Source organism: Agelaius tricolor, unplaced genomic scaffold (genome assembly GCF_023055355.1).
Source record: "Agelaius tricolor isolate 1412-34295 unplaced genomic scaffold, bAgeTri1.0.p SCAF_3, whole genome shotgun sequence".
NCBI lineage: Eukaryota > Metazoa > Chordata > Aves > Passeriformes > Icteridae > Agelaius > Agelaius tricolor.
Window position 1 is genome coordinate 5,565,647 of NW_027269263.1, and position 18,283 is coordinate 5,583,929.

The window sequence follows — 18,283 nt, forward strand, 5'->3', positions numbered from 1 at the left end:
GACTACATTCCTGAGTGAAGCCTCATTTGCTGTTATCTCCTTTACCTGCTTTACGTGAACAATAATTTATTCAGAAATATTTATTGTCTATTCTGAACTGGAGTAGAATGTTAAAGTAATCAGAAGTCATATTTATGTGCATTTTAAAGCATGATAATGCAGGGATATTGCAAGCCTTAATATGGATGGGAATCAAGGCCAATTTATTCACTTATGAAAGAAATGAACAATATCTGCATTGGATCTAGAGCTAAAATTAAAATTGCACTTGGGTAATGAAATCTTCCCGACTTCAAATCCCAGCACACTGCTGAATCAAGGCTGAATGTGATGCTTTAGATACTTTATAATAGTTTTGAATCATTTAGTTGTGAGAACTAAACTTGTAAAGCATAATATGCACAGACACCCCCCCTATATATAATATTAATAATGAAATTGTAAAAAAATCTTAACCTATCTGGTTTTATTGAGATATTTTTTGAGGTAATAAGTCATATTGATCCTGGATCACAGAATTCCAGGAAGGTCCACTGAGAATTAATCTATGTGATGATTTTAATTATGTCTTATGCTTGAAATGCAATGAAGGAACCCGTCTAATTCCTGCTAACAATTTTTTTTTGTGACGTACCAGATATTGACGAGTGTGAGACTGGTACTCATAACTGCCCCCCCGATTTTATCTGTCAGAATACTCCAGGATCTTTCCGCTGCCGCCCCAAGCTGCAGTGCATGAGTGGGTTTATACAAGATGCACTGGGCAACTGTATTGGTAAGGCATGCTCTTGTCTTGGGGAATGCTCAAACGTTGCTGGGAGAAAAGTTGTGCTTTCCCTGGGTAGGTTCTGAACTGCTCAAGCTGTTCTTCATCTGTGCGTGCATTGCTTTTTCCTTGATCCCATAGGTAAGAGTGACAGATGAAAGCCATTTAAATGAAACATCTGAATACTAGATCCTATTATTAATGAGATTGCATTACCTAAGGTGGTTAGCTGCTTAAGTCTTTGGGTGTTTTATATGAAAAAAAATGTGTAAAAAAATTGTCATATATTTTATCTAACTCTATCCAAAAGGTTTTAGCCAAAGGTTTGTGTAGAAAGCCGTAATTATGGCATCATCTGTAACACCCTTTGATATTAGTCTGCTTGGTTTTACAGGCTTGTAGGTCTTTCCAGATTTGTTATAGCCCATCAAGAATCTTACTGTGTATGAGAAAGATGGGACACTTATAACATACTGTGGAGAGGAGTTTTACTTTAAAGACTGATGACAATCTTGCCAGGACAATGCCTTGTTTCCAAGACTCCCCAAAACCAGAATTATAGCCTTCAAATAAATGCATTAAAATTACTGGTTTCCAGCAGACTTTATATGGGTTTGTCTAATGTGACCTACAAATCTATCAGTTATTCCCTTGAGTATTATTTTCAAGTCTCAACTCAACTTTTAATTCCCCCATTGGCATAGCAAGCCTTGGACTTGTGGAACTGGCCAAGCAGCAGCTGCTGCCAAGCTGCACTCATTATCAGCCCCTTGTTCTCCTGTAGAGCTGAAATCTGACACTGGAAACAGACTGAAAACAAAACTGCAGCCTTTAAAACAAGGGGGGCCAGTGCCTGTGCACAGCAAGCCCTTTGAAAGCACATGCCTGCCACAGGTAGTGCCAGGTCCATGGCAGATTTTGATTAACTTGCTGCCATGGACATCAGGAAAGGCACATTAAATGCATTTGCTCAAAACATTTAGGCAGTTTCACAGCCTAACTTTAGGCACTGGGAATTAAATGCTGCTCTATGTGGAGTTGAGGGGATTTTGTTGTTGGATTTGGGACTCTGATCATCATGTAGAAGCTAAGAGCTCCATCAGAACACACAGACTGAAGCAGAACTGGGTAACTGAACTGTTGATCAGTGCTTTGTATATTTAGGAGAGACTTTTAAAGGCTTTGAAACAAATACAACTTCTACACCAAATTTCCACTGCTTTTCAGTGGTATCTATGGCTTTTATATCTCCCCAGTCTTCACTCTGGAAGCTTTGTATCAGTGGAGCTAAAATGTCATGAATAGTTGTCTTCTCCGACAGGCAGAACTTTTCTCTGAGAAGTTCTCATTATGTAACTCATTATGTGAAGTTCTCATTATGTAACTCATTATGTGAAGTTCTCATTATGTACATAATGAGAGCATCTTACCTCAAACCTCTTGAGACCAGAAAGAGTTACACTGACTTGTGCTCTTGTAGATATCAACGAGTGCCTGAGCACCAACATGCCGTGCCCAGCTGGACAGATCTGTATTAACACTGATGGCTCCTTCACCTGCCAGAGAATCTCACCCAGCTGTGGCCGAGGTTACCACCTCAACGAAGATGGAACAAGATGTGTAGGTGAGTGACAGTTGGGAAGAAAAAGCAGTTCTAAGAAAATAGCTCACATAAATAATTTATGTCTAGCAGTTTCTTGCGCTTTGTCCAGGTTTTTGTCATTCCCACAGTCAATTCTTGATCCTGTTCTTTCCCTCATGGCAGTCCCAGCAAGTGAAGAATGACAAGCATCCACCCTCTGTCCTTCATAAAACTCACGAAACCCTACATTTTGAGGGGTAATGATTATCAGCCCCCATAAATGGCATTGGCTGTGACTGCATCAATGGAACAATGCTGTGTGGCCCCAGATCTCCTTAGTACAGAGAGATAACAGAAGGTCAACTTAATGCCCCACAGAGGCCATTCAAGTAACACTGAAAGATATAGATGCCTTTGGCTGGCTTTTAACTGAGATGGTTTTAGCAAAGACAGGCATTTTTGTATGTGTTTTCAATTTTTGTGAGTGCTTTATCAAAGCACTACTGATGACTCTGGATCTCAGACATCTTAGACTAGATGAAAAATCTGATCCACAAATATAAGTATGCATAATAAAACAATTTTGCACTGAATTCCTCCAAAAGGGAATTGCCTGATTACTTCATTGTTCATCCCAAATCCATCAACATTAAGGACACCTTGGAGCTAACCTGGTTTGGTACAAATAGTTTGGATTTGTGACTCTGATCTCGTAAAAGCTGAGAGCATGATAACATCTTGTTTTCTGTTCCAAAACACTTTATAACCACCAGAGGACCAAAAAAAAAAAAACCTTAGGATGTTCTTCTCTCAGCCTGCATAGGTAGAAGTGTACTTAGAATCACTTTTTGTTGTAGATGTGGACGAGTGCTCATCCTCCAGCCAGCCCTGTGGAGAAGGGCACATCTGTATCAATGCCCCAGGCAATTATCGCTGCGAGTGCAAAGCTGGCTATAGCTTTGATGTCATCAGTAGGACCTGTATTGGTAAGTTGCACCACCAACCTAAATACCTGCAGCCATAGCACTTACAAAGTGATCCTCTCTAAAGAATGTTACTGCTCTGTGCATAGCCTCTGTCATCAGAATGTAAAATTGACTGCTATATATTATTTGGCTGGCTTTAAAACCATATTAAAGAACTGCTGGTACTTCAAAGGAAGCTGTATTAGTATTGTCAACATGTTATCTGCTATCCTGTTAAAAGGTAAGGTTGTGAGAGTGAGTGTAATTGTTTTCTGTGATATTTTTATAAGCACCTACAGCAAAAGATTCCTTTGGAAGATCAAAGCAACTTTCTCCTGTATAGATCTAATCCAATTATACTCTGGCGTGCTTCTAAATGAGCATTTTGAGGGCATCTTCTCTCTTTAGTATGAAATTTAAATCTGGAAAACAACAATCAAACTTTGATAATCACATTTCTTGTCCAGACTGGTGTTGCAGTGGGGCAGCCCATGCACAGAGCTCTCTGTGTGTTTGTCATTGCAGATATCAACGAATGCAGGCGCTACCCAGGCCGCCTCTGTGCTCACAAGTGTGAGAATACTCCTGGCTCCTACTACTGCACTTGTACCATGGGCTTCAAACTTTCAGCTGATGGCAGATCCTGTGAAGGTATGGCTCTCAGTTATGGAGTGTGAGAAACAGCTCTATTGCCCTGATTTTTTAAGTTTTTCTAAGCCTTCTGATGTTTACATTCTTGTAACGAACTTTCTCACGCACTTTATGTAGATAACTTATCGTGTTGCATTCTTTTATGGAGGAGGAGAAATTTGATGGACTGTTGGTTTGTCCAGTGTCATTGGACAGGTGACACCGTCACCCTCCAATCCACTGTCAGTTTTGGAAGTCTGTAAATGTTGGAGTCAGAAATTAAAAAATCTGTTTTCACCTTAGAAGAGCTGCGTTTCCACGTTGTGTTATTTCGTGTCCTATAGTGACACAGCTCATTGCTCTTTTAGCGGTTTTTTAATTTTTTTTTATTTTACTTTTATTTTTTTTAAATTTTATTTGCTGTTTTTTTTTTTATTTTACCTTGCAAGACTGCACTGAAATGGCATGAGAAATCATCACAGTGCAGTCTCTTTGGTTACATGAATGCTGCTGTGCTTAGTCAAGGCCACCACAGCCCACAGCTTGAATATATCACCCTTAGACTGCATCATTTGGCAGGACAGGATGACACAGCCTCAAGCTGCACCAGGGAAGGTTCAGGTTGGATGAATCAGGAAGAATTTCTTCTCTGAAAGGGTGGTGAGACATTGGAAGGGACTTCTCAGGGACTCTCATGGAGTCTCCTCCTGAAAGTGTCTGAGGAATGCCTGGACGTGGCACTCAGTCCTCTGGTCTGGGTGGCAAGGTGGGGCTTAGTCACAGGCTGAACTCAATGGTTTTGGAGGTATTTTCCAGCCTGAATGGTTCTGTGATTCTGTGATGCGAAGATCTATGGGTCTGCTTTTGCTGCACTTTGAAGGGTGATTCAACTCAGTCAGGTTCAAAACCTTCAAAACCAGCCTTGCTGATATACAGAAACAAAAATGTAAGTGTTGGCCTAAAGATTCCCTCTCAGTCTCACACCTTGATGTACAGGAGGAAATTATAGCACAGTAAAAATTAACGTATACTGCCTGTTAAGAGTAACACACTGAGAGTCCCCTATTTCCAGGTTACTCAGTGACGTGTGCCATCCTTTTTTTAATTACAACTACCTTCCAAAATTTTGTCTTATTCCAGTATTAGGAGTGACGAGCATTGCAAGAAATTTGGGGTTCAGGTGTATAACTCTGCCTTTCAGATTTGAACGAGTGTGAGAGCAACCCCTGCAGTCAAGAGTGCGCCAATGTGTACGGCTCCTACCAGTGCTATTGCCGCCGGGGGTTCCAGCTCAGCGACATCGATGGCATCTCCTGTGAAGGTGAGCTCTGTGGTGCTGCAGGGAGAGGGTGGGGGCCCACTTCTCATTGCTGCTGTAACAAACATGAGCAATTCCATGTAATTTTTTCATTTTAGCATTTGAGTCTCCTCAGTATTTTCTTTGTTTTCTTTATTTTCTAACTGTATTTAATGAAGGTCTCCTGCCCATGCCCTTTTCTAGAAGCATCTCTTTCTATGTTGGTGTCATTTTTGCTGTTCACACTGACTTGTAGCTTGGCACACTTTTGTTATTTGACAGAAATTTGTCTTTTTCCTGAGGAGCTACCAGAATTTCTTGTCTTCAGCAAGTGGAGATATGAGCATATTTATGTTTTACATATGTAAGACATGTTATAACTAGGTAATATTTTATAGATCCTCTTTTTGTGGCTGGTTCTGAACTAGTGTATTCTCAAATACAAGGAAGATGAGGATGTGACCTCATGAACAAGATCCTGAGCTTGGACTTAGGTCTCCAAGACTTATTAAACAGTGAGACCTTGGGCAGAACATCTAATGGTGATTTCCTTTTGTAAAAACAACAATAAAACTATTCCTCTCTCTCCCTTTTATAAAGCACTACAACACATGTCACTGTAAAGTGCTTGCTCTCATCCATTACTTTGTCTGTTGGGCTCTCATAGAGCTTTTAATTTTCTTCAGAGTTCCATTTATTCCTGAAAGTCTTTGCTATTTAGATGTTGTTGGCTAGAGCCACACATATCTGATGATCTTCCTCATTGCCCAGAAATCAGAATCATCAAATTGTATTTGAAGCTCATAGCAGGAGCGCTGTACATGTGCACTGGGCTGAATGTCAGGAACACATAGAAAATTAGTGGTGTTTTTTTTTTTTTTTCTTGCAGATATTGATGAATGTGCTTTGCCCACTGGAGGACATATCTGCTCCTTTAGATGCGTTAATATTCCTGGGAGCTTTCAATGCACTTGTCCCTCCACTGGCTACAGGCTGGCACCCAATGCACGCAACTGCCAAGGTGGGTTCAACAACTGCAGGGAGACCTCATGCATTGCAGAATTCTGACAAGTTATAGCAGGTTTTGTGTTTAAAAAATGCCTTTCCTACGACATGATAGGTAATGCAGTACACATCAGCTTGACATCTGAAGAAATCAGTCTCTTATGATAAATACACAGGAAATTTCAGTTACAAAGTAATTCAGCAGAGACTACTTTTGAAAACATTATTAAATAATTATAAAAAAATTCTTACAATGAAGATTCCAATGCTGTGAGTTGGTTTAGCCATTAAAAGGAAATATCCTGCTGTAAACACGTCAGCAAATATTTAGGTCTTGTCCACTTAGTGGCACTGCTGCTCTTCCTTTTCTTCTTCTTGCTGGTTGGTTGGGTTAATGTTCTTCTTTTTTGTTCTTCTGTCCTCCCCTTGCAACCCTGCAGTAATGTTTAATTGCACTCCATGTTTTGCAGTACCTGATAGGATACTGGCTGCATCTTGAGGGTTGTGTTCAGTTCTGGGTCCCCCAGTTTAGGAGAGACATTGAGATGCTTGAGTGCCTCCAGAGGGGCAACGAGGCTGGAGAGGGGCTTGGAACAGAAACCCTGTGAGGAATGGCTGAGGGAGCTGGGGGTGTTTAGCCTGGAGAAAGGGAGACTCAGGAGTGACCTTATCACTCTCCACAACTCCCTGAAAGGCGGCTGTAGTCAGCTGGGGGTTGGTCTCTTTCTCCAGGCAGCACTGACAGAACCATAGGACACAGTCTCAAGCTGCATCAAGGGAAATATAGGTTGGATATTAGGAAAAAGTTTTTCACAGAAAGAGTGATAAAGTTCTGGAATGGTCTGCCCGGGAAGGTGGTGGAGTCACCATCCCTGGATGTGTTTAAAACCAGACTGGATATGGCACTGGGTGCCAGGGTTTAATTGAGGTGTCAGGGAATGGGTTGGACTCCACGATCTTGAAGGTCTCTTCCAACCTTGTGATTCTGTCATTGTCTGGCACCTGCAAGGAGAGGAAAAGCCTGTGTTTAACCCACACCCCTGTTTCCATCTGGCAGATATCGATGAGTGTGTTGCAGAAAGCCACAACTGCTCTTTCAACGAGACCTGCTTTAACATCCAGGGCGGCTTCCGCTGCCTGTCCTTGGAATGTCCCGAGAATTACCGCAAGTCAGGAGACACGTAAGTACCTTCCTTCCCAAGCTGGCATCATCTCCTCAGGTCATGCCACTGCTGGCTGAACACAGAGCAGTTTCTAGCAAATATGTGTTGTGTTGGCAGGCCTACCCTATGTTTTGCACACACAAGTCTGGTTTCCTTCCTCATGCTCCTCTTTCTAAGAAAAAAGATACTCCCTTAAAAAATGCCATGTGTCAGTGGTTTGCACCATAATGATCTCCAGAGCCATAGGCAGATACTCTCTGTCTGGTTCCCTTGCAGGCAGCCTGATAGGAGGACTACACTGGGCTTTGAAATCCTTGGCTTTTATTTCAGGATCACACATACTCTTTCCTTACCTTCACACTTCAGCTAAATGCTTCTTTTGAGCTCCATCTCTGAATTCTCACCTGTAGTGTTGCAAAGGATTGCAAGAATGTCTTATTTTTGGTACCATTTAATTGAATCATAGAATATTAAGGGGTTAGAATGGACCTTAAAAATCATCTAGTCCCAACCCTCTCTGCCATGTACAGGGACATGTCCCACTAGACCAGTTTGCTCAAGGCCATTTCCAAACTGGCCAGGGTTGGGGCATCCACCTCACTGGCCAACCTGTTCCAGTGTCTTACCTTCCTCACAACAAAAAATTTCTTCCTAATATCTTACATAAATCTCCCCTCTTTCAATTTGCATCCAATTTTCTGTATTAAAAACCTGGAAATCCTAGCAAGGGTGGTACTTTAGCTGCAGCTCATAATTGTGTCTCTAACCTAGCTCAGGGATAGTCTGTGCATTCTGGTGTAGAAAATAAGAGACAGTTCTGGGAGGAGGGGCAGCTGGCAGCTCTTTTATACCCATCAAATAGTGCCAGCAGAGAGGAGAAGTTGCTGCAAACTCTCAGTTGCATAGCTGGAGTTTATGGCTGGTCAAAGTGATGCTTTGCTTTCTGCCCTGTGGCTTTCTGGCCACCCTGTACTCCAGGCTGTTGTACTCCAGCAATTCCTCCAAAGCCTGCTTCATGTGTGCCCTGTATTCAGGTAAGTGTGAGCTCCACCAGCCAGGGAGGAAAGCTGACAAATCACATTTGTTATCAGCCCACTGTTGCTTTTCCCAGTCGGTGCTGGTATGGGCACCATCTGTCAGACAGACCTGAGTACTCTGTGCCTCCTCTGAGGAATGAAGCCAGCACTGATCTCCATCTCGGGGATTTTCTGGGGATCAGTTAGTTTGCATTTAAGCCTTAGTCTTTGAAATGTCATACAAGTGGCACAGCAGATGTATTTGATCAGAATGCTGGAGAGGAAGTTCGTGGTGTAAACCCAGCTATTTATAAAATATGCTTGTGTTCTGGGAAGGGTAATAGGAATTAAATTTTAAATTAAATTTGTCACATCAATGACCAAGCAGCGCCTCATGATGCAGATGTTCTCTTTATTTGTAAGACTGTGGGTTCATTGGTATCCTAATTTTAAAAAAAAGTGAAAAAAGTGCATTGTGCAATGGGCCACCAGGCAGAATTAGCAGATTTCTGCTCTTACAGACATTCCTGCATTGCAGAGTTCAGTTTATAAAATACACATCATACACACATCCCATTTCATTTTCTCTCTTATCTGTGTTTGACTTCATTGGCTATTTGAGCTACATGTCATCTTTTGGGAAAGCAGTAGAGTGAATGTTTTTCTGTGTCCAGGTTGTTGGGCTTTCTCTGCCTAACTCAGACCTACTCATAGGGTGAGATTCTTCTGATGTGCTCAGGCTATAATTAGGCTGAGTCAGACACAAATCCTGCAGCTGCTCAGTGAAATTCTAATTATTTTTAATTCCTTAAGTCATTATCTTGGATTTATTAGGTTTTTCCCTCTCAACAGCTACAGATAGTTACTAAATGTGTTGCTGGAAAGATGTTTGCATAAAGCAAAGAGAATGTGAGTTCACTGTTGTCACTGGTGAAGAGCAGTGGGTTCCACAGGTGCTCTCATTCTCAGAGGATATGAATGTCACACCAGTGTGCAGGAATCAGGGTTTATGGGTGGGATTTCCTGGTGCTCCCTGGGGAGCAGTTCATAAGACAGCTCTTTAGCACCCTTTTTACATCCCAACTACTTTACATCTCCTTGACTGAATCAGTTTTGCACATGTACCCCAGCAAGGTTGATAGCCAGCATATCTTTGTTATGTTCTGCATGATAACAACATTAAATTGCTTTTTCACCCAGGCTCTAAAATCAAAGTAGTTGGCTTCTTATCACTCTTAGTACAGATACCATTTTTTCTCTCCTTTTTATTCAAAGCACATTCCAGTTTCACCAACTTGGCACATCATAAGAAAGACAACTTATTTTTCCATTCCCATCAAGCTGGCACCTCAGGAAATTTTTCTACCTTGTTCCCCATTATTTTCTTTGGAATTGCTCTAATTTAATAGGCCTCAGTCCTGTAAATCCAAGTTTTGTTATTCTTATTTTTCCTTAAAATCCTTATGCACAGGCAACAGCACTCAGTGATCCAGAAGCTTCTTTACCCAGTGCCTGTAAAGCAGAGGTTTTTCCTGGTGGCTGTTGCAGTGGCAATTGCCATTAGGTGAAGTAGGAAAGGAGGAAACACTCTGTTATCTTCCCCAAATACAGCAAAATCCCTGGCTTGATCTAAATGGTAACAATTTTATTGAAGGCCTTATGTATTTTACTTAAATTCTGCTTTTTGTTTTTCATTGATCAGTCTATAGGCTTGGGATTTTTCCCAGGATAGATAAGATCTGCTGCTCCTCATAATAGAACTTTACTTGCTGCACTGCCTTGCCAAAGAGTTTTTGTTTTCAAATTGCATAACAATTAACTTCTCTTTATATGGCATTGAAGTCTAACATTTGTAATATTTAAGCCAAGAAAAATAGTAGAAAAGATAAAGAAGCGTTTATGGCAACGTGTCAGATGTGTGCTGCATTGAGCCAAATGGGGAACTATTTCTATTTTCTAGACATGTCTGTGCATATTATTAAGGTTGCCTGGTGCTTATAAGTATTAGGACATGTTTTTAACTCCTTAAAAATTTGCCAAAATGTAACCAATGGCTGAAGTTGTTCATGCCAGGTGTCTGACTCAGGCTCAAGTTTTGGCACATTTCAGCCAGAGCAGCTCACCCATTTCCAAGAACAAGTGTAGAGAGGAACACACTGGTATGTGTGTCTTAAAGACATTTTGGTGATTTATTTTTTTAAATTTATTTTATCAGTTTGCTGTCATGTTATGGAGCAGAAGTCTGAAATTTGTTATGAAATTGCTTTTGCACCAAAATCTTCTGAAACTTTTAAAATTACAAACTTTGTAAAGCTTGTAAAATTGCATTCAGCCTTTTTTAAGAAATTAAGACCTTGATGGGTAAACCTAATCCACTCCTCTGTGCCAAAATAGGCTCAGACATACCTGTAATCTTTCTGAGAGTTCTTTTGCCTCAAGTCCTTGAAGGATAAGTATTTCATAGCAATCTGTCTTTGTATTTGGCTATCTGCCTCACTGCAATTTAATTCTTCCTGTCAATAGAGAGGTCTTTTTCTTCCATCAGCAAAGAGTACACTTCTGATTTAGTGGTCCTGAGCTTCTTAGTGCTCTTCAAAGCAGTCTGAGACATGCAGATCCAGCTCCACAGGCCACCTGAGCCTGCTCCCACATAAAGCCACAGGAGAGGAGCCCAGTCTGTCCTGGGCCAGGTGTGCCTCCCTGGACAGCCCCAACTCCATGGATAAGTGAGATGTTTCTAGCATGGGTGAGAGAGGAGCCAGCTTGGTAAGAAAAAAAATGAGAAGAAAATGAAAATTTGGAGATAAGGAGTTGAATGTAGGGAGGGAAGGATCTGAAGGTGTGTCAAGGTGAGGAGAATGAGCCTGGGAGATGCTTCAGGGGTAGCAGGGAAAATTACAAAGGGGGCAACCACGGGGGTCAGGTCCTTATGGCCAAGGGATATTAAATTCCAGGGAATTAATGACAGGACAAGAGGACATCAGGAAGATGTCCTGAAATGGTGGTCAGGAATTGGAAGGGGCTGCCCAGGGAGGTGGTGGAGTCCCCATTCCTGAAGGTTTCCAAGGAATGCCTGGATGTGGCACTCAGTGCTCTGGTCTGGGTGACAAGGCTCTGGGTCACAGGCTGGATCTGGTCTTGGAGGCATTTTCTATCCTTAATGATTCCATTATTCTATTCCAGATTTGGATGGGGACCATCAAAGGAAGTAATAATTTGGGAAGCCGCACAAAGATCCCGAGGGAAAGGATCTGTGCTTTGGGTCTAGGGCTGTGAGGTGGAAACTCAGAGAAATAAGTGTCAGCCAGGAGAGAATGGAGCAGGAGGAGGATTGGCACTGGCTGAGTAGACAGTCCTGATGCCGAATATTTGAGTGAGAAACAAGGGCCATAGGCTAGGAAAGGGGATAGGAAGAAGAAATTAGGTTAGGAAGGACAGATGAAGGGTACAAGGATAGGATGTAAAGGCTCAGTGCTGAGGGCAAAGAAAATATAGTTCTGTCTCCTCTACACCTTGAAATGTCCTAGAGACTTTATCTCCAGACAGGAGAAGCATACAGAACACTTGTCCATCCTCATTACCACTCTGCTGTATCCTGTTTCCCTTCCTGGAGTGGGGCTCCAGATTCTCCTCTGGTTAAGAATTGTCTGTGAAGACCAGCCATCAGTTGGTTTCATTCCCTTAAAGTTCTGCTCTGTTTAAGACAAAAACCACCTTCCCTGCACAGCTGGTCATTGGCATCAAAGTCCATGATGTGGCAGTGCCTCACTTGGACCTCATGGTGTGGTGCAACCTGCTGTAAAGAGAGGTTCACACCAACAATAGCACGAGCAAAAGGAATATTTATATTTTTTTCCACTTTGCAGTGGAATATATTCTAGGAGGCCTGGAGGACTGTTACAGCTCTGGAAATCTACAGCATAGAATGTATAGTGAGGCTATAGTTCACTAATAAAACCTGGTTAGTTGTTCAGCATGTTGAGTTGGTCTCCCTGTAGGAAGCAAGCCATAAAGCCATAAATCTTGCTAACAGAAAGTTCATTTTCCTTCAGCACGTGAGGAATTGTTGCATACCACTCAGCTCCTTTGAGCACAATGCAGTGAAAATCTGACTCAAAAATTAATCTGAGGGAAGGCAGAAAATATTTTTCTCCTCATTTTTACAAAATGTTGTATTTATTATCTACAAATGGAATCCCTCTAGTTTTGGCAGTTTTCATTTATCAGTGTTCAGTACATGAAATTCAAACTGGGAGTAATTCTTTGAAACCAATTATTTCAGCCACATAAGTAAGCATAATAGAACAGAGTAGAAAGTGAGCTAAAATAACTGGGTTCAAATTCAGGAATAAGCATTTAGCAGCAGTATACGCTTACTTTTGTAACCCATTAACCTGATCTCAGAGTTTTGCAAAGACTGCAAATATATAATATTTAATATAATGTATAATAATATAATATATTATATAATAATATAATTATAATAATATAATATATAATAATACTGCAAGTATAAAACTGCCCCTGGGCTCTGGGCTGGTTTTCTCTGGTAGCACTTTGTGCCTCCTTAGGACTCCCCTCTCCTGCTGGGCCCCTTGGCTCTGTCCTGTGTCTCACAGGGCAGGGGCAGGACCCAGGAGCTCTGCAGACAGCTCTCACCTGTCCCAAGGAGCCACAGGGCTTGGGCTGCTCCCTCCCTCCTCCCACCATGTGATTTCCTGCTGCCCACTGCAGTCTAGAGAGGGTTGAAATGCTCTTTGCTCCTCGCCTCTGTGGTGTGTGACCCCAGGATGAACTCTGGCTCTTGAAAGCAATAATATTTGCCATCTCTCCTCTGTGGTTATTTGAGGGAACAATTACTGCACATTAACTGAACCTACAGTGCAGTGTGCAGTGCATACCACCAAAGTATGAGATAAATGATGATGAATTTTGAATAATTTTAGCTCCTAGCTGCAGGCACATCTATCTTCACAAATAACTTTCTGAATCCACAGGACATCCTTTTTCTTGGAAAGCTGCAAGCTTTGGTTTTTGTTCTCTTAACAAATTCTAGCCATAATTTAAAAATGTATTTTACTTTTATAAAATAATAAGGGAGAGCATCTTTATGAGAGTGTAAGTGCTTATAAGCATGTACATGCTTCTAAGAAGTTGTACTTGAAGAAAACATTTCCAACTAAGGAATGAACTGTCTCAACTTGCTCCATGATTTCAGCAAAACCAAGTAGCCTCATGATTTTAACAACACCAAGTCATTCTCCTTAGTGGAGTTATTAATGACGTTTCAGAAAAGAATGCAGAGCTCTCCATACCTGAAAATACTTCAAGAGTATCCACACTTAATTAGCTGGCCATCCTGTGAGGACTTGTGCGTGATCTTTAAACACATGAATAAAACTAAGAATGCATTCAAATCTTCAAAGAATTGCTTCAAAGAACCACTTTTGTTTGCAAGTGGTATTAAAAGAAAACATGCAACACATTAATTGAAGAACTGAGGGTACTTTTAATTAGTCTTCTTGAAAGTGCTGATTTTGCATATAGCGAGGAGTTCCTGGAATTCAGATCACCATGCATTGGCAACAAAGTGGGGCTTGCTCATGAACCACAGCTCTGTTGGTAGCAGATGCTGCTGATAGGAGCTCAAACTCATGTCAGAATAAAGTAATGAAATGGACACTCAGATTTCCTTGAGGTGGTAAAAGAAACAAACCATGCTTTCATGCTGGAGCATTTCTTGGTAAAGAAAGAAATTGTTTAGGTTCCAAAATTTCAACTGGTGGAGCAAATACTGCTTGGAGTGGAGAGACTCTTGCATGTAATTTAATTGATTCATAGTTTTGCATGAGGTGAGTTTGGAGCTAAATGCTCAACCTGATCATGATGAAATTTTGCAAAGTCATCATCCAGCTGAGATTGTTGTTGTCTACCTTTACTTCCACACACCTGCCTGAAAGGATGTTTGGACACCTGTGTGGTGATTTGGGCATATCTTTAACCTGAAATGCTTACAATCTTACCCAGTGAGCAATCCTTTACACACTTCTCAAACCCACCAGGTACCATGATGTCAGATATTCATTAATGTGTTCATAAACTATAACACCTTAAACAGCAGTGACTTGGATGCCCATAGCTGTATGCCATAGTTTTCTGGACAAAGTTCACTTCTCTCTGGAACAGAATGCATGAAGACTGTGACTGCTCATGTAAAGGTTTGTTGCTGCCTGCCAGCCTGTGTGGGTGATCTCTTGCTGGTGCTCTGGATTTTTCACTGTGACACGGTGCTGAGGCAATGAAAGAACCGAGGGCAAACTCCTCTCTCACCAGAAAGTCATGGGAAATCATTGCCATGACTTAGGGCTGTGCAGGAGGAGACTGAACGTGTAGGACACATTGCTGGAGACATCAGGCCGTTGGATCTTGTTTTCAGGGCTTGCCTAGATGGGTGTTAGACTGTCTCTGGTTGGTTCTGATAGCACGGAGCAGTTCTTGTGCCATATCAGCAGGAAAAGGTTCCTCTTCAGAGACCAAGTCCTTGGACATTCATGGTTTTCAGAATACTTCACTCAGTCTTAAAATACAGCCAGACATGCCAAGTAAGACACAGACAACCCCCTTACCATTTAGAATCTCTTCCTTTACTGAACATATGTCCAACCGGCAAAGGAATAAACCTTGGAGGGGAAAACAGTGGCAGTGTTCTCCCAGGGGGGCTTGGCTGATGTAAATGAAAATAAACTCTCACCCCTGCTGAGGTGCCAGACTTGATCCATCTGTGCCTGCAGAGCAAGGGCAACACTTCTGACAATGGCAACTCTTCTCCCAAAGCCCCAGCTGCAGGCAAGTTCATCCTTATTGAATTCCTGTCCCTTTGCAATATGAGTGAGGTGCCAGGCTGAAGAGTGGAAGCAGGATGCAAGCCAGGCTATCTTTTCCCACCCCCAGTGCCCCTGCTCTCCCTCCCACTCGCTAAATGTGCGCTAATCTTCCTCTTGTCTTGTGTTCTCACTTTTCTTGCAGTCGCTGTGAGCGCTTGCCTTGTAATGAAAATAAGGAGTGCCAGAGCCTGCCTCTGAGAATAACCTACTATCACCTCTCTTTCCCCACCAACATCCAAGTACCCACCGACATTTTCCGCATGGGCCCTTCCAATGCTGTCCCTGGGGATAAAATTCAGCTGTCCATCATCAGCGGGAACCAGGAGGGGTTTTTCACCACAAAAAAAGTGAACAACCACAGTGGCCTTGTGGTCATGCAGCGTCAAATCACAGAGCCCAGAGACCTTCTCCTGACAATCCAAATGCGACTTTCCCGCCACGGAACTGTCAACACATTTATTGCCAAACTTTTTATCTTTGTCTCTGCACAGCTTTGATCCCTAACTTACAGCCATCACTGGCTACTCTTTCTCTTCTAAGAGTAGCTTTTTTTCCCCCCCCGATTTTAATAAAGTTTTAGTTCATCTGTTGCATGCTGCACTTGCATTTTATTTGCCATCATCATCACAGTTTTCCACTTTCCCCTATAACTGAACATCTTAATTTGTGGAGATTCTTCTGTGTACTCTGCATCATAATACAAAGCAGAAGTTGGTGACTAAGGGTTCATTACCTGAGCATCCTGAGGACTGAAAGCTATTAATTTACTTCACACAGCAGGGGAGTCAGCTGATCATACACAGTTACATAGGTTTAGGTCTAAATTTTCCAAAGAAAATATTTTGAACTGTCTCAACTGAGACATCTCTAGAAAATTTCATCCCTTATGTGGCAAATAGTGTGGATTTTCTGGCAATGTGTTAAAAGGGCATAACTTGGACCCTTAGGAGCCCTGAGGGGCTCCAGCACATGGGTCAGTATAAAAGTGTACAGCCAGATTCTCAAGCTGTCCAATTTATTGTTGCTCTGTTGTATCCCATGAGCTAATGCTGATTTCCACCAGGTACAGATCCCAGTTCCAGATTCTAAGGATGGTACAAAAGCTAAGCTCCTCTAAAGAACATTTATTTGAGAGATATTTCATCTTTCTTTCTGTGGAATTTTTGCTGAATGGAAAAGCTAATGACAGCAGAACAGCAATCAACTTCATAACAGCATTCAGCTAATAGCAGAGAGCTCCTTTCTGTTTCACAAGCTATATCCTGAAACATTCCCATCTACAGGAACTTTTGAAAAAGATACTTGATTTGACTCATAACACTGTTGTCTCTCCAGCTGTCATATGAAAGCTGATAAATTGTGACCACTAAATACTTTATCCACAACTACCATCACGCCAAACCATAAGTGCTCTGAGAAGTCAGTCAGAATTCCAATATCCAAATCTTTCTTCCTTTGCTTTCACTTTCCTTGTTTACTTCTAAGCAGTTAAGAACAATACAACTGGAATATCTTTCGAATTCTTTTGTTTTCTGAGCTGGAAGAGGATTTATTCATTACACAGAGTCCTTGTGCTGATAAATATTAAAAGCTCATTCCCAGAGATATGATCCAAAAATTAATGTTCTACACTACCCTGGGCTCAGGTGTCTCTGCTGCTCATTAGACAGACAGAACAGTCATTCCATAGAAGAACAGGGAATAATCCATGTGAATGCACCTGTAGAGAAAATATCTCACTATCTAAGTGCTGACAGCACAGTCAGGGTACAAGGGTGGAAACTGGGAACCTTCTAAAGCAAGAGCATGAGCCTTAATCACCTGAGCACAAGGAATGACTCCTGGATGCCTGGATCAGGGCAGGACTGCAGCACTCTGCCAGACTATTACATGTTCCCCAAGGCAAAGTTTATCACAGCTGGCTGACAGGAGTTCAGGTCTCCTAAGGAATGCCAGTGTTTAATAAGCCTGTTGACACATCCTTATAAAGGTGCCAGAAGCTGGGGAGAGAGTCCCAGGTTTAAATACTGAGAGCACAGCCCATGTCACTTGAGCTAGTGGGGTTAATTACCGCCACAGAAGGTGCTTATATCTAAATGCTCTCTGGCTACCAGTTCCTTATGAGGCCATAATGAAGTAGGATGAATATTGAAAAATAAATTTCATTTTTGCAAACATGAATATATATTTTTTTGGCAGGAAAAGAAGGGAGTTTGAGAATGTGGCCCTCAATGTCGTAAAATGCTGCCACGTTAATTGTATTTAGCAAGGAACTCAAGAGCACAAAGCTCACGTTCCCCTGAGTCAGATGCTTGAATGCTGCAGTGTCACTGGGACTTTCAGGAGCATGTAGGTAATTACATAGTGCTATTTATATTTTCCAAATGAAAATGAAATCACAGCTCCTGGTCCCAAGAACTTACTGACTGAATCTGAGAGACAATATGAAAAAGAATCATATCAGGACCTTAGAAGAATGAAAAGATTATACTCAGGAAATAATCAGAGCAGCTGAGCTGTTTCTTAACTTTCTTCTCTTTAAATGAAAATGCCCATAGGGAAGATGACCTCCAAAGCTGTAATTTGTGCTAGAGGCAGAAAACTTGAAGGAAAGGTAAAAATAAAAAAGTTCTCATCACTTTTGCCAATCATAGTCCCCACTGCAGGAGAACATGAGCAAAATGGAAAACATCAGCTAATCAGAAGATGAAATGCAAAGATGATGTGTAAGGATAAAATTATAAAGTATTATGAGAACAGAGCATATAATTTATAGCAAATATCAGGATTTGAGATAGATGTTAGTTGTGAAAGAAGTTACTCCAGTTCAGAGATGTCGAAAAGATGAGGCAATGAGAGAACAAAGTGTTATCAACTGCACTTTGGATATGCTGGCATGAGGCAATTATCAGGGATAGCAAAAGAAAAGTGACCAGAGAGTGAGTATAATGGAAGAACAAATTCCATTTAAGCAG

The 18,283-nt window shown here is 41.6% G+C and overlaps 1 protein-coding gene across 2 annotated transcripts in view; it reads left to right on the forward strand.

The window, feature by feature from the left end:
- Positions 1-18,283, forward strand: part of FBLN1 (fibulin 1) — a 67,095-nt gene that overhangs the window by 32,776 nt on the left and 16,036 nt on the right. The window contains exons 8-15 of one of the 2 annotated variants that reach the window (XM_071422293.1): positions 638-775; positions 2,247-2,390; positions 3,206-3,334; positions 3,839-3,964; positions 5,145-5,264; positions 6,130-6,261; positions 7,303-7,426; positions 15,451-15,897. In XM_071422293.1, coding sequence (XP_071278394.1) covers positions 638-775; positions 2,247-2,390; positions 3,206-3,334; positions 3,839-3,964; positions 5,145-5,264; positions 6,130-6,261; positions 7,303-7,426; positions 15,451-15,805 — 1,268 coding nt within the window. In that variant the 3' untranslated portion in view covers positions 15,806-15,897. Of the gene's footprint in view, positions 1-637; positions 776-2,246; positions 2,391-3,205; positions 3,335-3,838; positions 3,965-5,144; positions 5,265-6,129; positions 6,262-7,302; positions 7,427-15,450; positions 15,898-18,283 lie in introns of those variants that run through there. The other variant, XM_071422292.1, reaches the window with a different exon arrangement.